The sequence below is a fragment of the Tupaia chinensis genome, unplaced genomic scaffold, assembly GCF_000334495.1.
Source record: "Tupaia chinensis unplaced genomic scaffold, TupChi_1.0 Scaffold000243_1, whole genome shotgun sequence".
NCBI classification, from domain to species: domain Eukaryota; kingdom Metazoa; phylum Chordata; class Mammalia; order Scandentia; family Tupaiidae; genus Tupaia; species Tupaia belangeri.
Genome location: NW_006159721.1, coordinates 266,907 through 289,675, shown reverse-complemented (window position 1 = coordinate 289,675; position 22,769 = coordinate 266,907). Strand labels below are relative to the sequence as shown.

At 35.7% G+C, this 22,769-nt stretch overlaps 1 protein-coding gene across 1 annotated transcript in view; it reads left to right on the top strand.

Moving 5' to 3' along the window:
• The window catches only part of ATRX (ATRX chromatin remodeler), a 247,807-nt gene extending 229,218 nt beyond the window's left edge, over positions 1 to 18,589 (top strand). The window contains exons 32-36 of the mRNA XM_006148780.2: positions 11,291 to 11,440; positions 12,128 to 12,253; positions 13,015 to 13,110; positions 13,630 to 13,758; positions 14,820 to 18,589. Coding sequence (XP_006148842.1) covers positions 11,291 to 11,440; positions 12,128 to 12,253; positions 13,015 to 13,110; positions 13,630 to 13,758; positions 14,820 to 15,101 — 783 coding nt within the window. The 3' untranslated portion in view covers positions 15,102 to 18,589. The remainder of the gene's footprint in view (positions 1 to 11,290; positions 11,441 to 12,127; positions 12,254 to 13,014; positions 13,111 to 13,629; positions 13,759 to 14,819) is intronic.
• The last annotated feature ends 4,180 nt before the right edge of the window (positions 18,590 to 22,769 follow it).

Sequence of the window (22,769 nt, the reverse complement as noted above, 5' to 3'; positions counted from 1 at the left end):
GGCCCGCCCAGCCACAGGCAGCCTGGTGTCCGGAACTGCCGCTGGCTTGAACCAGTCTCCAGATGGGGTGAGGAAGGGTGCAAGTTCATCTTAAAGTCCCAAGAAACCAACCTGAAGTCCAGAGACGAGTAGAGGGTGGGGATGAGCAATGGGTCTAACTTTTTTTTTTTAAGAGAGATAGTTTTCTATAGGGTGCATGCACTCTCTGGAGACACAGAGAAAGAGAAAGTGAGAAATCACTCCCCAGGGGGATGGCCACACTGCAATCCTTTCCTCTCCATTCTCCTCTCAGAATTTTGGGCATGCATACACATGAGCTTACAGAGTTTCAAGCTGCCGGGTCTGGGACTGGAACCGTGGTCAGCTATGTGGGGGAGTCCCAACTCCTTAACCACTATGCCATCTACTCACCCCTTATGTTACTTCTAAAGTCCCTAACAGTTTCAACATTATTTGATTTCCATATACATGAATTGCTCAGGCTTATCGTGTTTTGCATTTTAGGTTTAAAAAGAGGTGTCCTTTAAGCATCAGATAAATTTTTAAATAATATATCCACATTGGTAGGATAGATAGGGACTTATTGGTCTCTCTGTAACTAAGACAGCCACATATCTGAGATTTTCGTAGACAATTCCATTATTAGATCACTTGTCCTTATCAAACATATCCTAAATTTTTCATTAAAAAAACTTGGTTATGGTATAAAACTCTTCACTGTATGAAAGGACATTTTTGGTATTACATTTTTTTTTTAAGGTGAGGGTCTACTTTAGTTAGCATCTTTAGAAAAAATGTTGAAAATAAGAAAAAAAATCAAAATAATATCAATATATTTCTCCCTGTAGCTGACCAATAGATAAAATATTTTGCTGAGGTGAGTGATTAAATTCTATTAGTTCTACTTCTGGGTGAGTAAGGTTAGGTCTGAACACTGACTATTAGATTTAGCAAGGCAGAGTTCATTTAAAAAAATCACTGTGCTAAGCACTTCATGTGTAATATTTGATCACCACAATAATTCTGCAGAGTAGACACTTAATATGCCCATTTTACAGCCAGGAGATTGAGGTTCAGAGAGCTAACTTGCTCAATGACATAGGGCTAATAAATGGTATGGTAGTACCAGAATTTAAATACATTTAAGATTCTTGTTCTATACTCTCCAATACAAGAGCCTCTAGCTACATATGTCTGTTTACATTTAAATTAAATTAAAAAATTCAGAGGCCTGGCAGTGGTGTGGTGATTTGGGGGGGGCTCGTCCCCCATGGTCAACTGCACAGCTTGAGATTGAGGTATGCTGCGTATGTGTGTGTGCGTGTCCAAAATTCCGAGAGGAGAATGGAGGGGAAGAGAGTGTTGTGTGGCCATTCCCCCAGGGTGGTCATTCCCCTCTCTCTCTCTCTCTCTCTCTCTCCCCCTTCTCCTCCCCCTTCTCCTCCCTCTTCCTCTCTCTCTCTGGCGAGTGCAAGTGACCTATAGCAAATTTAAGAAAGAGTAATTAAAAGTTCAATTCTTCAGTCACACTAGACACATTTCAAGTGCTCAGTAGCCACATGTGGCTAATAGATGCCATATTTGACAGAACATTTTCATTATTGCAGAAAGTACTATTGGATAACAGTACTCTAAAGCCACTTAACCACTACACATAAAGATTCCCAGTTTACAAAGTTATTATAAACACACACACACACACACACACACACACACACACATTTCTTTTAAGTCTTGTCTTTAAACTTGCCTCTGAAAGTCAAAAAGCTGACATAGGTGATCTTCTTATCAAGTAAGTCAATTCTAGCAACATTATAAGTGGTATTTATATTTCAAGCAGTCTGGTCATGAAATTATTTATTATAGAGAGAAAGTTGAGAAGCAAGACTATATGTCCTTTTACTTTTTTCTATTTTTATTTACAGGAGTTCAGAAGGACATAACTAACATGTTGGAATGGCCAATAATCCTGAGTTAATATAGGTACTTGAGTGCTAGTTATCTGTATATTAATATCCTAAAGTTGTGTTACTCTGTTTCATAGTTAAGTCTTTTAACATTTCCAGAGTAGAAGCAGCAGGAAATTGAAGCTGTGATACTCCTAGAGGAATTAAGTATGATACTTTTAGGGGGTTTAAGACCTCACTTTTGTCTATTTAATTACTGGTATTTGCATGATTAAGATTTTTACATCAGATTTAGTATTTCAGACCACTAGAGGATATAGTTGTGGAAGAGATTTGATCAGTATGAAAATTACACGATCACCTTAGTTATATTTATGTCATTTTTAAATCATTTTGCTCATTTTTCAGTGTTTTCTTTAAGATATAATTTGAACTGCTAAACACCTGCTTTCCTTCCTATTTTGTATTTTTAGTTTACTTTTTACAGCATACCTATAGTTGATTTAGAGGATGTAGCAGTGTTTATGAAATAAAGAAATAATGTGAACTCTAGATTGTAATCAGAATTGAGTTCTGATTCAGGCTCTACTTGGAAAGCTACAACCTCTAGAAAGTCACTAGAGTCATATAAAATTTAAAATTATAACTCTGTACCTCACAGTGGCATGGGTAGTAATTGTAATGGATAACCAAAATTTAAAAGTTAAATACTAACTATAGTATCCAGGGCTTTTTTTTTTTTTCTCTTTAATTTATTTTATGAGAAAGAGAGACAGGAAAAACAGCACCCAGTGAGGGTTTTTTCCCCTCCCCCCAATGAGGTTTTGACAATGCAGTACACACCCAGCCTTCAGCCAGCTCTGGATCATGAGCAAGCATGTGCCTGGTGTACTTAGGAAAGTCTCCAGATATGAACATGGAACCTTCCCATATGAGACTGCTTTTCAGAATATCATGTTTTACCATTGTGACACTGTCTCATCCCAGTATCTAGTTCTTTAAATAGTATATTAAGGAGAAAACATTGTTATTAAAGTAGGTTTTACCCTCCACCAAAATCAGTTTGTCACTGTCAGTGAAAGTGACAAGTTCTATAGTTGTCACTATCTTACTCATAGCAACAGTTTGTGAATCTGGATATATTTATAAATCTTCTTTGGCAAAAGTTACATATTCTTGACCCAAAAACTTGATGTGAGGTGTTATGTGAACCTCTTTCAATAAGCTCTCTAGTTACTTATCAAGTGCACTCATTTTTACAGTATAGTTTGGGGAAGAAACAGTATTCACATTTGAAAGTAGAAGATTTCTGACTGGGAATATTAAATTTCTTTACTAAGAATCTAGACTTATTTAAGCAATACAAGGAATTTTTCATAGCTTTTTGAGTGGGTCACATGGCAGTTAAGTGCTCTAGTGACATTTCATTTCTAGATATTATAAAACTAAAATTCAAAGTGATGGTAAGCAAAATATTTTTGGAATGTGGCAAACTCCCTCCCTTGCCCCTAGGCAAAGCCTTAATTATTTAAAAAAATACATATTTTTAAGGTCAAATTTCAGAATTAATTAAATGAGAACTTTTTTCAGCTTGCCAAATACTTTAAACTTCTAAATAAATTAACTTAAACTTTTAATTTATCATTAATTTTGTTTTATTAATCGAAGTAGTCATTTTTAAAGCTTAAACTAATTTAGATTGTTAGCAAGAATATAGACCATGCTTCTCTCAACTTGCAAACTTTTCACTTTTTTAAAGAGAAAATGTAGACAAAGAAAATTAAAGGTACACATTTTGATGTAATTTAAAACTCATTTTGATGACTGTTGGCCTAGTGATTATACATTCTGTTCCAGTATTATATTCAATAATAATGTTACTATAGCAACTAATATAAATGCATACTTTAAGGGGGGGGAAAAAACTTCTCCATGATTTCATTGAATATGGAGATGAAAATTTTCTTTATTAACTTTTATAACTTGCTTTAGACTTTGCAAAACTTTTTTAAAACAATAATAATAATAATAATAATAATAATAATCTGAGGATACTGGCACAAATACTTGTTTTGTGGGGCCAGGTGGTGTAGTGGTTAAGGTGGCTAGATTCCACATGGGTGACTGTGGTTCAAGTCCCAGACTCTGCAGCTTGAAAATCATGTAGGCACTTGTGAATGTATGCCCCAAATCCTGAGAGGATTGGGGTGTGGCCATCCCCTGGGATGTGCTTTGTCTCTCTCCCTCTCTCTCTCTGTCTTTCTCTGTCTTTGTCTCTCTCCAACAAATACACATACCCTATAGCAATTTTTTTTTAAAAAAAAAGTGGATGAGGGTGTTGTAGAAATAGTTTATGTAAAAATCTTGTATCTTCTTTTCTGCCTTCCAGCTTCCAAACTGTATTCATGAGTTTCTGTTTTAAAAAAATGTCATTTGGGGACCAACAGATGGCATAATGGCTGTGTCGCTGGACTCCCATGTAGTCAACCGCAATTCGAATCCTAGACCTGGTGACTTAAACTCACGCGGGGCGTGTGTGTGTGCCTGCGTGCCAAAGATCCCGAGTGGAGAATGAAGAAGGGATTGCGGCGTGGCCATCCCCTCTGGGGGGCGGGGGATGATTTCTCGCTTTCTGTCTCTCTTTCTGGCGAGCACACATACCCTAAAGCAAAAACCTCTCAAAAAAAAAAAATTTCATTTAACTAACTCGTACTGTCTTTGCTTTGTTAAGTTGAAGATTATAGCAAGCATATTTTTCTAAGTTCTTGAGTTTTATCAGCATAATTGTTGTATGAACAAGTGACTGAAATACATTAAAATTTATCCACTAGGTCATTTCATTGCAGATCTGGTAATAATTACAAACTGGAAGCAGTCTTAATGTCTTAAACTTCTATGTAAAGGAATGATTAAATAGACAAAAGTATTTCTATATAAGCACTGTGCAGTGATTAAAAATGAAGAAGGTTTTTGTATTTGAGGTAAAATGATATCCATGGAAAGGTATTAAGGGAGAAAAGTAGGTTTTGAGTCTACATATACTGGGTTCTTTTTTCTTTTTCTATTTTTTTTTTTTGCTATAAGGTACTTGTGCTCACCAAAGAGGGACAGAGACAGAGAGAGAGAGAGAAAGAAAGTGAGAAAGCATCCCCCCAAGGTGGGTGACCATGCCACAAACGCTTCTCTTTGGATTTTGGGCATGTATGCACATGTGTCCAGCGTGTTTTTCAAGCCACTGGACCTGGGACTTGAACCGCACAGTTGGCCCTATGGGATCCAGCCACCTTAACCTCCACACCACCAGCTGGCTCCAGTTCCATTTTTTATGCAAAATGTGTGTGTGTATGCATGCACGCATGTCTCTGTGTGTAAATGCGTGAAATATGTGGAGAAATATATAGATGTTACCAGAAACTATTTTCTCTTAGTTTTGTAATTGGATATTAGGGGTTTTTTTGGGAGTGGGGATTCTTTGACTAGAAGGAGTATAGTAGCCAGTAGAAGCAATAAGAACAGTTTTTTTGGTTTGATGATAAAAGGTTTTATAGGGTGTGTGCGCTCACCAAAGAGAGAGAGAGGGAAATGAGAAATCACCCTCCCTGGGGGATGGCCATGCTGCAGTTCCTTCTCTTTCATTCTCCTCTTGGGATTTTGAGTGTTCACACACAAGAGCCTGGTATAGGCCCTGGGTCCAGGACTCAAAACGCAGTTTTCCATGTGGAAATCTACCACCTTAATCACCACACCACCTGCTGGCCCACGTGAAAACAGGGCCAGCAGGTGGCATAGTGGCATACTGGACTCCATGGCTGACTGTGATTCAAGTCTTGGACCCAGCAGTTTGAAACTCATGCCAGGTGTGTGTGTGTGTGCCCAAAACCCCAAGAGGAGAATGGAGAAGAGATTGCAGTGTGGCTATACCCCCAGGGGGGTGATTTCTTACTTTTCATCTCTGTCTCTCCAGTGAGTGCATGTACCCCATAACAAAAATCTTTAAATCAATAAAGAAAACAAAGTCACATGCACTTTATCTGTGACTTATTGGCACTTTAATTGCCTGTGTGTTGAAAGTAGAATTATTCCAAGAGCAGAGACTGAACCGCCAACATAATCTGACCTTGGTTAGGCAATCATGTTTGACTTGAAAGGATAGATCTTAAATCTTTCATCTCTTTAAGATGAAAGTAGTAACATAGGGCTAGCTCTATGGCCTGGTGGTTAAGGCCGTCAGATCTCAGACTGCACAGTTTGAGTTCCAGACCCAGTAGCTTGAGAAACACACTCCACGTGTGTATGTGTGTGTGTGTGTACACATGCACATGCCCAAAATTTGTCTTTTCTCTGTCTCTCTGATGAGTGTACAAACCCTCTAGCAAAAAAAAAGTGCATGTCAAGTTGAGTATAAGCGTGAAATGCCTTTTATAAGTTTGCCTCTGAGAATTGTCTTTGTTTCAGTTTTTTTTCTCTTTTTTCCAAAATTCATTTATCTCTATAAAGGAAACAGGGAAGAGAAGCAGAAGGAGGAAGAAGAGGAGCACTTTTGAGCCCCATAACTAGTCAGGATTTCGAGTACCTGTTGTGCTTAGGTAGATTCGGGGTATGAACCTGTAGCCTGCTCATATGGCCTCTAGCATGGTGCAGCAGCACCCCACACCACACCATCTGCATTACCACAACTGGGACTCTGTTTCAGTTTTTAATTTTTTAAATTAAATGTACAAGTGCTTGTTTTTAAACCTTTAAAAACTACAGAGATGTTAATTTTAAAAAGGTGTATTTAGGTTCCTCCTTTCCTGAAATCCTTCAGGAGATTATTATTATTACTTATTACTTATCTAAGACTACATCTGGGAAATGGAAGAACCATGGCCTAGGAAAATATAATCTTTGTAGTGTGGTAGCTTAATCACTGGATAGGAGTAAAAAAATTTATTCTAGTCCTGGCTAGTCCTTAGCTGTGTAATTGAAGAACAAAAAGTTACTTTGCCTCTCCGGTCCTCAGTTTCTACTAATTCTAAGATAATAAGTTTGGACTCTGAAATTACAGGATGCTAAGGACTTGATAAAGCTTCCTGATCACTCTAGAAATTTTTAAAAAAGGGTATGTATGAGTTTTTGTGTATGTGTACCCACATACATACATACATACATACATTTTTGGAATGGCTTCCCCTCCAAACACAAAAAAAGTAGTCAATATATTGAATTCTCATGTTTGTAATTAAGAAATAGATACTATACTTGACATAATGTTTATTTCCCAAGAATTGGGTGTTTTTATTTGTTTTTACTGTTCTCATACCATCCTGTTAGGCATGTGAATGGAGAATATTTTATCTATATTTTACTTATAGTCATGGCTAGACTAAGTTATTATCCAATATTATAAAGAGAATCAGTGACACAGATGAAAATTAATTCAGTTCCTAGTATCCTTTTTTCCCTCATCTTTCCCTTAGGTTGCTTTCTTCAGGAATTGAACTGATAGCTGACTATGGTTAAGATTGTCACTTATTGCCAGACAAGTACAATTAGGGACTATCCATAAAATATTTGAACACTGCAATTTATTTCATGTCTTGTAGAACAGCTGATTTTTCTTTCTTTTCCCTTCTGTTTTTTTTTAATTGCCAGAGGGTACATGCACTTGCCAAGGGGAGGGAAGAAGAGAGAGAAAGTGCTTCCTGATAGAGTGTGGACATACTGTAACACCTTCTCCCCCATCTCTCCATCCTGTCAGGATTTTACACATACACACACACACACCTGGCATGTTTTTCAAGTCACTGGAGTCAGGATTTGAGCCATGGTCAGCCACATGGGATCCAACTTCCTACACATAGGGTGTAACCACTGTGCTACTGGATCAGTCTGAACAACTGACTTTTCTAATTGTATTTGCCATGGTCACTTGCTAAACTATTAGTGTTATTTGGTTCTATTATTACCTCTTTCTTTTTTTAATACCAGAGGACATGCAGGAAGGGGGAGGGAAGGAAAGGGGGAGAGTGCACCACCCAGAGGGCTGTGTCACATTTTTTCCTCCAGTTCTCCATCCTGTCAGGATCCTAAGGGCACATGTGTACTGAGGCTAGGATTTAAAACCTGGTTGGCCATGTGGGATCCATCTTCCTCTGTGGAAGGCTTAACCACTGTACTACAGGGCTGGCCATATACTGATCTTGAGCCATGCTTGGGGGTGTAGGCATGAGAGTCAACATAGAAGAAAACATTATCTTAGATTAAATCTTCCATATTCATCTACTTTCTATCAAATGCCAGAGTCTTATTGTTTTTTATGACTGAATAATTTGTGACAATGCATATGATAATTTCTTTGACTGGACTAACGGAGTATTGATGCTGGGAAAATTCATTTTCAATGTTGTAAAGATATACAGTGATTGAATGTAAAAAATGAGAAAAATAATAATAAAATCAGAGTACAAAGCAAAATAAAAAATTTATTAAAAGAAAGTATTGTCATTTAATAGACTGCCTGTCTGGTCAGTAACACTGCACTTAGAAGATTGATCTAGTGATGATAAAACTTTTCTATGTGGCATAGTCCAGAGGGGTCAGCTTTGATCACAGATTTCTTATACTGCTGTAGGAGAAAAATGCTTAGTTAACATTTCAAAAGAATTGAACCTGTTGGTGTCTATGGATTTTACTGGTAGACTTCCTTTAGCCTTTTCATTTGTATGGTCTTTTAAAAAATGTTTCTGATTTACAGCAAAGCAAGTGGCACAAACTACATGTCAAAATGAATTATTATAAAGTCTCAATTACAGTTTTAAAATTTTTTAAAGAATTATTTAATTTAATTTTATTCATTGTCATTATTTTATTTTATTGAAGTTGACCAGAGAGAGAGGAAAAAAAAAAAAAGGAAAATGAGAAAGCAAGCTGCCAGGTCCAGGACTCAAACCATGGTTAGCCATGTGGGAGTCTAGCCACTTTAGACACCATGCCACCTGCCGGCCCCTATAGGTTTAATCTATTAAGAAAATCAGGGTTTTTTTTTCTTCATAAAGGAAGTAATTATTCAATTATTTATATGGATAGCAAGATAAAAAATTATTAACATGATATTAAATATCAGAATATTTGAAATTAGTGTCTGCTTTTGCTGCTGTATAGAAAAATTTAGGGTTTCCTGATTTGAATTTTTCATCTTTGAATTTCTACCATTTTTTTGGACCTTGTACTCTAGTATGACTGAATATATTAAAGACCGTTCTTTTTTTATTTTTATTTTTTGGAGAGGTTTTTGCTATAAGGGTTCATGTGCTTGCCAGAAAGACAGAGAGAGACAGAAAGCAAGAAATCACCCCCCAGGGGGAATGACCATGCTGCAATTCCTTCTTCTCCGTTCTCCTTTTGGGATCTTGGGCACACACACACACACACACGCACCCGGTGTGAGTTCAAGCCACTGGATCCGGGACCTGAACTGTGGTCGATTACATGGGAGTCCCGTGACATAACCATTACGCCAACTGATGGTCCCAAAGACAGTTCTTTTCAAGTGTGGGCTTTGTCTATGCTGTACCTTAAGGATGTGCTAAACATCAGTAGATGTACATTAAATTTGAATTTAATATGCTGTTTACCTCCCCGTACCTTCATTTGATCAATAATTGTGTTACTTTGATAAATTCACACTCAATTCAGAAAATATGTCTAAAGGGAACTTGTTAAAAACTTGCGAAAAACTTTCTTGATAAATTAATTTGTCATATATTGAGATTTTTATATATTATTTCTTAATGAATAATCTCTGAATATTTAATTTTTTTTCGGAAAAGTAACATATCTGATTCTCTTTCACCCCTCTCCTTGCCTGTGCATCTCTTACAGTTATAATCGAACAGAGCAGGAGGTTGTTTGGTTTTGTTTTGCTTTTTAAAAGATTATTTAATTTTATTAGGATAATTTTTTAGTTTGCTAAAGGGCACATGTGCGAGAGAGAGAGAGAAAGAGAGAGAGAGAGAGAGAGAGAGAGAGAGAGAGAGAGAGAAAGCAACTCACCAGTCACCAGGTCTGGGACTCAAACCATGTGGGAGTCCAGCATCTTAACCGCCATGCCACCAGCTGGCCCCCAGAGCAGTTTATGTGTTCTTACTGAATGAAATTATCCCAATTTTTAAGCTTTTAATTTTTACCCTTAAAAGATTGACTTAGGACACCAGGATTATTTTTTTAAGACACTATGATAAGGCTGGCGCTATAGCACCGTGGTTAAGTGTAGAGGTATATTAAGTCCTAGCCCCAGACACTTGAAAAACATGCCAGGCATGTGTACCTGAAATGTTGGTGGGATGGAGAAATGGAGAAAGAAGGATTTTGATATGATTGCATCCTATTGGGGAATTCTCTCTAGCAAGCACTTGTGCCCTCTGGCAATTAAAAAGAAGATACTATGATCATAAATTGGAAAATATATATGAGTTTAAGTCTGTCCTATGTGTCCTTACAATATAATTTATTTAGCTTTCCTGCAATTGAAATATAATGACTATGGGGCCAGCAGGTGGCATGGTGGTTAAAGCACTGGACTTCCACATGGCTGACCATAGTTTGAGTCCTGGACCTGATGGCTAGCTTTCTTACTTTCTGTCTCTATCTTTCTCTGGTGATCACATGTGTAATATGGCAGATTAGAAATACTAATAATAAATTAAATTTAAAATAAATAATTTTTTTAAAATAAAGAAATATAATGACTATGTTCCAGTTAAACTGTCTCATAACTGTTTAGTTTAGATTTTTGTTAGTGTAGTGGTTGGTAGCCAAAGTGATTATTAAAAAGTTATGTATAAATAGGAGTAGCCATGATTTTTCAGTCATCCACCCAATGTAATCACTAATTTATGCAGACTTCTAATATTTACCAATTTAGAGTTAGGCAGAAAACAAAATACATATGAAAATAATCTTTTTTAAGTTGAGGAAAAAACTGAAAAGTAATTTTAAAAAATCCCTAAAACATGATAAACAAACATGAAATTGTTACGTAAGAGTCTGGTGTTGCATGTTTTATAGCTGTTTTCTAGGTAATTTGTCATTTATATCTGAAATGCGTTTAATAGTCTATTTCTAGTTTCTAGTCTAATAGAACTATGGAGATATGATCCAAGGGAGAAAATGGGGAAAAAACTGAAAAGTAATTTTAAAAAATCCCTAAAACATGATAAACAAACATGAAATTGTTACGTAAGAGTCTGGTGTTGCATGTTTTATAGCTGTTTTCTAGGTAATTTGTCATTTATATCTGAAATGCGTTTAATAGTCTATTTCTAGTTTCTAGTCTAATAGAACTATGGAGATATGATCCAAGGGAGAAAATAATTCTCCATTATTTCAACTCCTCTAAATAGGACACCATACTTGCGGAACTTCTTCAGATACATAAAGAACACATTGTAGGGTATCATGAACATGATTCTCTTTTGGACCACAAAGAAGAGGAGGAGTTGACTGAAGAAGAAAGAAAAGCAGCTTGGGCTGAGTATGAAGCTGAAAAGAAGGTAGTTCATTCAAAATGCTTTTTGGTTTTTGTTAGTCATTTAAAAGAGCACTGGGAAAGAAAAGGGTCACATTTCTAATAGGTAATAATATAATGGGTCTTGAGGAAGAGTTAACTCCCATCAACAATACACCATTGTAACAAACATGCAGGAGCTTTGAGTTTAGAGGTGGGAATAAATGTTGCTTTAGCATGTGTACCACGGAGTCTAAAGTTTGACTGAATATCAGAACACAAAAATACTCCATTATTAGATATTAATTTCAATCTTCAGCAGCAACTTTATTTAGAATAATTCCATGTATGTTTTGAACACCTACTCACTTGAACACAACTGTGCCTGAGCAAGGGAAACCTTATCCTAATACCTGAATCCTTTTAAAACTCCTAACTCATTGCAGTAAACTTCTTTAATGTTAATGTGATGTTAAGAGTCTCATCAGAATTCTCTGAATTGCACCTCATTCTATGGGAATTATCAGAAAACAAGAGTACACTTTTAGGGGGTTAAAGCTTTCTGTGTAATAAGATCTTGGTTTCTGGTGAAAAAGGTGTTTTGTTTGTGTGTGGAAGACTGTTAATAATTTCTTAGGTTTGAGAACATGGATTCTTTTTTCAGTCAGTAGGTGATGTAGAATTTCTAGTTTTAAATCACAATATGAAAAGTGCATAATTTTTTTGTTTTTAGGGACTGACCATGCGTTTCAACATACCAACTGGGACCAATTTACCCCCTGTCAGTTTCAACTCTCAAACTCCTTATATTCCTTTCAATTTGGGAGCCTTGTCAGCAATGAGCAATCAACAGCTGGAGGTAAGCTGTGAAATACGAAAGTCATTTTAACATGAATTAAAGGTAATTTCAAGTGCCTTGTTCTTGAGGGTTCCCTAAGCAGGTATATCACATTCTCCAAAAGATTACCTTTGAATAGACCAAGATATTTTTCTTTTATTTGTTGACCTTTTTGAACCAACATGGTATATAGTAAAATGTGGTTTGTTTAGGGCTCAAGAGATTCAGTCTTGAATTAATGTAGTTTGAACTATTTTAATTAAGGAACAATAGGGCAGCTGATTTGCTAGGGATTTAGCACTTTCTTTAATTATAACATATTTGGAATAAACATTTTTTACTTAATATTTGAAAATAAGATGTATTAATTTACATACTAATACAATGTAGATGTACTATTATATAATGATGCTCAGTATTATGAAATAAGTGATTTAAAACTAGAATCAATTTGTGAATTAAATAGGAAAGATTTGGCTTTATTATTTTAGTAATTTACTAACTTAATGGAATCAATGTTTCCTTCTTGAAATCTGTTTATGGATTCATTTAAGTTACTGAAGCAATAGAACCCAAGCTTTTATCTTCCTGTTCCTACCAATGCCCTTTTGGCATTGATGAGTTTTATTTCACTTTAATTGATGCTGAATTTTGCTGTTGTCTTTAGTTACTTTAAGATGCTTTTAAATGAAATGTTATAAATTGGCAAGAGGAAGGATCATTGTACTTTCAAACTATGCCATATTTCCAATCTCTGTCACTTATTTCTTGCATTCTTCTAGGACCTCATTAATCAAGGAAGAGAAAAAGTTGTGGAAGCAACAAACAGCGTGACAGCAGTGAGGATTCAGCCTCTTGAAGATATCATTTCAGCTGTAGTAAGCTAATTGGCAATTGTCTTATTCCAGCCTCTAATTTATGACATCTCCCCAATTTCTTTTCATTTTTAATTGTTATTTGCTTTATTATTTCTGTGGAGAAAAGAGCATAGTTCTTATAATGATTTGCAATAGTAAAATACTAGTAAATTAGATAATAGTGCCAAGTGGCAATCCAACAATTTTACATAAATGTTGGGTAAATAGGGAAATGGATCAAATATAACAATTGAGAAATCAATGAAGCATTTTATTTACAAAATACACATATAAATATGTTTACATATTTTTAATTATCAGCTGAACAAATTAAATCCAAATAGTTGTTTCATTCCAGAGATTGCCAGCCTATATACAACAATGGGGAACTTAGTACCCTGCTTTTATACCACTGTTTCCTTTAGCAAAGAATAAAAGAAAAGAGAAAAAAAGAACTTATAAAATCCTGAACATCTTTTAAATACTAATTATTTTTCCTCAATTGTACAATAATGAGTAAAGAGAAAATTTTTCTTTTAGTGGAAGGAAAACATGAATCTTTCAGAGGCCCAAGTACAAGCGTTAGCATTAAGTAGACAAGCCAGCCAGGAACTTGATGTTAAACGAAGAGAAGCAATCTACAATGATGTATTGACAAAACAACAGATGGTAAGAATTCTATCTCTAGGATATGTTTAATTTTCTTGACCTTATAATAACGTGTTTCTTTAATGTCTATTAATATTCTAGAAGAAATTTTCTGAAAAAGTTTATGGAAAGTATATATTATGAAAATACTGCATGAATTTCAATAATTTTTTGTGGCAGAATAAACTTGTATTTTCATTTCATTTCCCATGAACTTTTTGAAGTTCTTTCATAATGTCAAATAAAGGTAATATCTTTTCTTACAAAGGAACAGCAACTTCCCAAATGGATCTCCTCCTTAAAGTTTATATAGACTCTATTCCATTGGAATTTTTGCCATATTTTTACCATATGTGTCATTTTTAAATGGCTTCTAAAAAGTATAAGTACTTTTTAGTGTATTTAATTTGAAAATAAAAAGTGGAGCTCTGGATTATATATATCACAAATTCCTACTAAATTATATAATTATTTAAAAGGCTAACATATTTCAAGATCCTTGATCATTTTTCCCAGCACATTAGTTTCCCAGCCATCTGTCTTGCATTGGGAAATTTCAACTCTTGACACCAGGGAATCAATTTCTGTGGCATGAATTTTACTTAGAAAGCACTGAAAAATTATGTGGTTTTAAATTATCTTAGGAAATTTGAGACATTCCAGGTAGGAATTATTCAGACTGCAAGTGCTTTTTCCTTTGGTGTTCATCACTAAAATGTTTATTTGTCTGTCATCAGTGAAATATTCAAAAGAATGACAAAGAAAGGAGATTTGACAAAAAGTAGTGTAACTAATACTTCAGACTAATCACAGTGCAGGACAAGTTACTATGGCAACCATCCTAAATGCTGCTTGGAATACAATAACCAAGTCATTAAGAGAATTTAGCCCTAAATGGTGTTACTAACTGGTTTCTACAGTAATGGTCCTGTGAATGCCATCAAATTAGTAATGGTGATAACAATAATGTGTTTTTCTTTTGGTATGGTACCCCCTTAACAAATTGATTTTAACTAAAAACTTGATACTTGCATGTTTGAGACAGGTCATGCACTTGTAATAGCTCCCTTTTTTCTCTATAGTTAATCAGCTGCGTTCAGCGAATACTTATGAACCGAAGGCTCCAACAGCAGTACAATCAACAGCAGCAGCAGCAAATGACTTATCAGCAAGCAACACTGGGTCACCTCATGATGCCAAAGCCTCCAAATTTAATCATGAATCCTTCTAACTACCAGCAGATTGATATGAGAGGAATGTATCAGTCAGTGGCTGGTGGTATGCAGCCGCCACCACTTCAACCTCGTGCACCACCTCCAATGAGAAGCAAAAATCCAGGACCTTCCCAAGGGAAATCAATGTGATTTTGCACTAAAAGCTTAAAGGATTGTTAAAATCATAAAAAGATCTTTTATTTTTTTAGGAATCAATGACTTAACAGAACTCAACTGTATAAATAGTTTGGTCCCCTTAAATGCCAATTTTCCACATTAGTTTGAAATTTTTTTAAATAGGGCATACCATTTCTCCCTGACATTTGTCAGTGATGTTGCCTAGAATCTTCTTACACACATCGAGTACAGAAGATATTTCAAATTGTTTTCAGTGAAAACAAGTCCTTCCATAACAGTAACAGCTCCACAGATTTCCTCTCTAAATTTTTATGCCTGCTTTTAGCGACCATAAAATTATCATAAAATTAATAAATTTAGGAAAGGTTAAAGATTTATATATTCATTCTTTACATAAAAAACACACAGCTGAGTTCTTAGAGTTGATTCCTCAAGTTATAAGATACTTTTGTACTTAATCCATTTCTTGATTAAAGTGATTGAAATGGTCTTAATGTTCTTTTGACGTAAGTCTGAAACTGGGCTCCTGCTATTATCATCTCTGTGATTGAAAGTTAGAAAGTGAAGGTTATCTTTGACACAGAATTGTGTGCAATATTCTTAAATACTACTGCTCTAATGTTGGAGGAGTCTTGCAGTTATCTTAGCATTGTATAAACAGCCTTAAGTACAGCCTAAGAAGAGAATTCCTTTTTCTTCTTTAGTCTTTCTGCCATTTTTTATTTTCAGTTATATGTGCTGAAATAATTACTGGTAAAATTTCAGGGTTGTGGATTACCTTCCACACATAAATTTTCTCTCTCCTGGCACTAATACAAAGCACATCTCTTAACTGCATCGTGCCAAGTGCTAGTGCTTCATCCTGTTGCTGGCAGTGGGATGTGGACTATGAAAATCAAGTTATAGCATTTTAGGAAGTTAATGCTAAAGTTATGGTTGTTAGGTTCACACCCTGTTTTATGAACAATATCAAAATGGCAGAACCATTGCTGACTTTAAGTTCACATGAGGAATGTGCTTTTAACAATTCCCAGTACTGTCAGTATTGTGAAATAATTCCTGTTAAAGATAAAGATCACTGGCTTCTATGCTCTTATTTTCTCTCATCATTATTCCCTTTTTCCCAATTTCTTTGCATTTTCTTAAATTGTTTCAAAAGGTTGATTTTTTTTTTCAGTTTAGATCTATAAAGCAATTTTCTGATCAAAATTAATTCCTCTAAATACACTTTTACAAGATCTTATTAGAAAAATTGTTACATTCTTTTTGTTTCTTAATCCAGGGCTAGAAAAATGACCTATAACTTTTTTCATGTACAATTTGGTTGCTTGAGTTTCTTAAAGATTTTTTTTGACTATGGGAGTCAACTCAACATGACAAAACCATTTTTAAGATGGTGATGTAACAGGTAGTGGTTTGAAACATCTAAAGAATTCCAGAAAAAAAAGAAAGCTCAGTGGCAGATTTGCTCTAGGTATCGCTGTATTAGAATGAGTTTAACATTAGCTAGAACTGTTTTGAGTTGTTTGGATGATTAAGAGATTTCCACTTTTATCTCAGAAGAACTAGTGGTAAAACATCCAAGAGCACGAGGTTTGTGATACAGAATTTGTGAGATTTGGTGTATTCATACACACCACATGTACCACTCCCCACCACCACCTTCCCATGGTGAGATATCACTAACAAATTCTATATATATGAATATTGTGCCAGCCATATAATCTAATTTATTTATGGGAGGTGGGCACATACATGTTTACTTTAGAAGAAATGAAAAAGACAAAATTTATGAAAAAAATATTTGAAGGCAGTATGCTCTGGCCAACTGTTATCAGTTGCTATTTCTACGAGTCCAGAATAATTTAAACCTGATTTACTAGACCTGGGAATTTTCAACATGGTCTAATTATTTACTCAAAGACATAGACGTAAACATTTTAAGCAATCTTTTAAACCTTTTCACCGCAGATAAAATTATGACTTAAAGAATACTACTTAGAAGGATTAATTGGAAATCAGAGAGTTTGAAATAAAACTTAGACCACTTTGCATACACTCTTCTCACTTGACATTTTAGCTACATAATATGTACTTTGAGTAGAACATCAAGCTTTAACAAATATTTAAAGATAAAAATCACATCAATATTATACTAAAAGACTCATTTTTATATTTGTTTTAGATGTTTTAAATAGTTGCAATGGCTTAAAAAATGACAATTTAAAATGTTGCTTGTAATACAGTTTTTGCCTGCTAAATTCTCTACATTTTGTAACCCATTTTATTTCTTTGGGTGTAAAGCGTTTTTGCTTAGTATTGTGATATTGTATATGTTTTGTCCCAGTTGTATAGTAATGTTTCAGTCCATCATCCAGCTTTGGCTGCTGAAATCATACAGCTGTGAAGACTTGCCTTTGTTTCTGTTAGACTGCTTTTCAGTTCTGTATTGAGTAGCTTAAGTACTGTAGAAAAGATGTCACTTCTTCCTTTAAGGCTGTTTTTGTAATAAATATAAGGACTGGAATTGTGTTTTTAAAGAAAAGCATTCAAGTATGACAATATACTATCTGTGTTTTCACCATTCAAAGTGCTGTTTAGTAGTTGAAACTTAAACTATTTAATGTCATTTAATAAAGTGACCAAAATGTGTTGTGCTCTTTATTGCATTTTCACAACTTTGAAAATCTGTGCACATATTGTTTCATAGAAAATGTATAGCTTTTGATGTCCTATTTAATGGTGGTTCTTTTGCACATTTAGTTATTTAATATTGAGAGGTCAAGAAGTTTGGTTTTTTAAATCTGTTAAATACTAAATTCTGTAAAAGGAGATCTCTAAGCTCAAAAAGAATTTACATACCAGGAAGCCTATGTATGTTTGTGTTAGTTTGGGTTGTTTTTGTGTAATCCAGTACCATTAACTGCTTCCCAACAGCTATATCATTCTTTTAAGTCAAGCAGGGCTACCAGTCTACACTTGATACAAAAGCTGCTTACCATCCGGAAGCCATAGCAAGTAGATGGAAATGTTACTGCCTGACCTCCAAAGAAGCTCAATATTTTGTAGTCTTCCCTTAGCTATGACCATTTCCGCTCTATTATCATAAAATCAAATCCATATTTATATGCTCCAAACGAATCTTTTAAAACAATTATTTACCTATCCTAGTAACCAATGTTTCTTTCAAGGGTAGCAGATAGTGAGGCTATAGATACTTATTCTGATGGTATATAGACCAATCTTTTTACTTGTTTATTTTGCTAAAAGTTACGTTCAGGTTATTATCCACCTTATTTTACCAGACTCAATCTCAAGTGACTTTTGGCTGTTCCCAAGTTAAAATTACCCTTAGAAAATGAACATTTTCCACCATTGATTTTGTTTTCAAAAGTCTATAATCTGAGCCAATCCCAAAGGAGTTTCAGAAATGCTTTCATCTGTGCAACGTTTTATATATGCTATTATATGGGGTGAATAAAAATTAAAAATCCAAAATATATTTTGTGTCTAAGCTCAATATCTGCCAAGTAACCAAATTCTGTTCACATCACTAGTGCTGGATCTAGTAAGAGGATAGCACACTATTCATGAGAGTTTTATTACCCAATGTGTATGTGACCATAAAATTACCTAACAGTACATACTATCACCCTCTCTGGAATAACCTTCTGGACACCACTGTGCCTACTAAGAATCTCCCTTCTTCCTCGCTTTCTAAGTATCTTCCTGATAATGACCACTATGAAGGGGTCTTCACCAAGGAAGGGCACATGTAAATGGAGGCCTTTATGTTATAGATAATAAGGATATAATTTTAAAGAAGTGAGGCAAATCCTAAAACACTGCAGGCAGGCCCTCTTTACATAGAACATATCACAAGCAATCTACCCAGCAACACTCCACGTTCTGCTCCTGAACCTTTTGCCCTTGCTTCCCTTCCCTGATAGAAACAGGTAAGGGAGGGGAAACCTGGCTGTAATATTTAACTAAGTATATCAGATGACTGTTAGGAGGCTTTTACCTATTAAATACACTCAACTCCATCCCAGTATTCCTCACATCAAGTGCATGTTGGATTTCAAGAAAGATGAGGAGAGATGACTTAGTAGATAAAAGGATGGGATTTGTTTCAGGAATATGAGGAAAAAGTGCAGTGTTGAAAGAAAGGGAACAAAGATAAAGAATGATGGAGAGGGACCAGCAGATGGCATAATGGGTACACCACTGGACTTCCATGTAGTCGACTGCAGTTTGAGTCCCAGACCTGGTGGCTTGAAACTCACACTGGGGGCATGTGCACACGTGCCCAGAATCCCAAAAGGAGACTGGAGGAGAAGGGATTGCGGCATGGCCATCCCTCCTGGGAGATGATTTCTCACTTTCTGTCTCGCTCTTCAGCCATGTTCCCTATAGCAAAAATCTCTCTCTAAAAAAAGAAAAAGGATCAATAAAGAGACAGACTAGACTGGAGTGGTTTGATGGAGACCCTTGAATGAGTAATGCAATATAAAAGATAACAAGGATTTGTACAGCAGACATACTCAAAGTAGCAGGTAGAAATGGTGATTTGGGTGGTGGTAATTTGGCTTAGAATGCAAGATGAAGAAAGATTGAAGACAAGAAGATAATTCAGGCATTAGTAACCAGACTACAGATAGTTTTAAGGATAAAAGGAAGAACTCATTAGAGGTATAGTATAGTGAACTTTTAAAATAGTATTTGTGTGTGTGTGTGGGGGGGAACAACCTATTTTTCTCCTCCTCCCCCCCAAGGAGCCTGACTTTGCTCAAGGTTTCTCATTTTGCACACTGTTTTACTTTTTGATGGCTTGCTCAAACTTATGGATGTGTCCATTAATGGCACTCCTGTTCTTTATCAAATTTCTGTTAGACTTAATTATATCCTTTTATGTAGAAAGTGAGGTCTGTCCATTTAAGTGTAACTATTTCTTCCCCCAAGCTGACTCATCAAAGAGCAAAATCAATTCTATTTTCCTTGAGACCCATCCATTTAAAATGTAATTTCTCTGTTGGTAATGTTACACTTATGTCTCCCTTAGTATTCAAAATGCTTTGTGGTTATATCTTCATATGTATACAGATTTGTGAATGAAGTGAGAATACTTCTCTTGGTAAGTTTAAAGTGAAACCAAAATCAAATCCACTGCACTTAGGAGACGGAAGACATATTCTTGTTACTTAAATTCTCTGGGTCTGTCGTGTCTCATTTGAACAAAACCAGGACTATGTTAATACCTGCTAGAAGGCAGGGGACTGGAACAGTTAATTTCCTAAGAGAAAAGGAAACAGCTCCTAGAGTTAGCATATAATTGTGAGCAAAGCACAGTCTGAAGCCAAAAGGCTATGTGTTTGTCTAAGGTTACAGGGTAAATTGTGACCAGCATTAAAAATCCCCTTTGACTAACCCTCTCCTCCACTAAGCTGTACCTTTTCTTTTCCTTTGTTTAGAAAAATGAGGGGGTCTGACAGGCATTTTAATGATAAAGCAGATAAGTCAAGTTGTAATTGGCTCTAATTACCACTTCCACTAGCTATAACCTCCTTTATCTTTTGCCCAGAGGCACTCCGAGCTGTTTCTTACTTTCTCTGGTACTCATTGCAGAAAATGGAAAATGTGTTTAAAGATCTTATTCTTTTATCTTGGTTGCCTGATTGTGTTATGAACATGACAAAACATCAAGGTAAGTATAAATCAGTGTCAATGAAGTCAGCTTTGAGCAAATAATTTTAATTTCCCATTCTATTGTCTATAACTGTTAGCAAACATTAAAGAAATGTTTAAATTGATCTGGGAATAGTCAGGAAGAAGCAATATTTGTTTATTTTGACTCTCATATAACATGGAATACCTTTTGAGGAATAGGTTTTATAGTCGTATTTTGACAAAAACTTAAAAAAAAATAGAAGAGTGAAATTGTTTGGGTTTGTTTTTTGTTTGTTTTGTAGCTGCTCGTTACCACATGTTGGTGGCAAAGCAGGTAGAAGCCTGTGTCTATTCCACTGAATACTTTTTAAAAAAAAAAAAAAGGCAAGCTTAAGAAAAGGGGAGAAAGTGGTTTATAACCATCTGAGGCCTTGTTCATCCCTAATTAAGGATTTTTCAAGGATACAGCATGGGAAGGTTGAGCTTCAAAGGCTGCAGTAATACAGACTTGCTTGGATGTTACCTTTCTTAGCAAAGTAAACCTTTCATTAGCAAGTTTTCCATTCTGTTCTCACATCTTGTATACACTATTTTGGATGTGCTAAACTCAAATGAAGTGCCTGCCTTTGATTTTCTTACCCCTTTCATACTATCATCCCCCCAACACAACATATATATATATACACACACACACACTTTTTTTTTTTAAAGAAAGATTTTTGCAATTGGGTGCATGTGCTCACTGAACAGAGAGAGGGAGGCACAGAGAAAGCGAGAAATCACCCCACAGGGGAGATGGCCACACCACAATTCTTTCTCCATTCCCCTCTCGGGATTTTGGGCATGCACGCACGCATGCCTGGTGTGAGTTTTAAGCTGCCAGGTCTGGGACTTGAACTGCTGTTGACTACATGGGAGTCCAGTGACGTAACCATTACATCATCTGCTGGTCTTCACAACCCTTATATTCTAATACCTAAGTGTGTCTTGGTTTGAGGAAGATTTAATGGAATTATAGAATGTTAGAGATGGGAGTTGTTTTAGAGACCATATAGTCCAGCCTCTCCCCACCCACACATACACCTTTTACAGTCAGGAAAACAAAGACCCAGAAAGGAGCAAAAGATGCTTAGAGGCAGCCATATTTTCTAGCTCTTATTTCTGTTATTCTACACCCTTCAGATGCCTCCTATTACATTTAAATTCAAATTCAAATTTTAAATTCATTGTTTTTCAACCTTGCAGACCACATTTAAGCAAATTTTCAGAATAAATGGTACTGAACTAAGTTTTAAAATGAGCTGTGTGGTAAGTGGAGGAGTATGTGAACCAAAATGAAAGGGAAACAAATTCTTGTGTGAGTGATGACTATAAAACAGAAAGACCCCTGACATATCTGCTAAGCCTTTAATTTGACATCCAGAGCACTGGCTTCAGGATTTTGTTACAGGGAGATATTTAATTTGCTTAAAAGGTTCTTTTTTCGGTGCACTCAGCACTGCTTAGTCCAATAGGATCTAGAGCTCTGTTCAACTTTCTGGATCTCAGTGTCCAGTGCCAAGGATGGAAGCATTCATACTAGGCAGGTTTATGTACCAAGGACTTCCAAATCCTTTATTTCAAATGAGAAATGCCATATTCACAGAAAGCAAAATATAAAGCTTTGTGTTAGTATAGTGATCTCTGTCAGAATAAGAACATCAATTTTTGAATTTTGCAGATGTGCTGCATGGATCATGAATAACTTAACATGTTCCCAAAGAACTAAAGGCAAAACAACTTCCATGTAGAATTGGGGGGCCTGATTCTGTGTAAACTTGGACAGGATACTTCTCTGAAATCAGCAGTCAAGATTTATAGAATGCCGGGACCAGCAGTTAGCATAACGGCTGTCACTGGACTTCCATTTAGTCGACCGTGGTTCGAGTCCCGGAACCAGTGGTTTATGCCCAAGATCCTGAATGGAGAATGGAGGAGAAGGGATTGAGGCATGGCCATCCCCCCCCCCCCCGC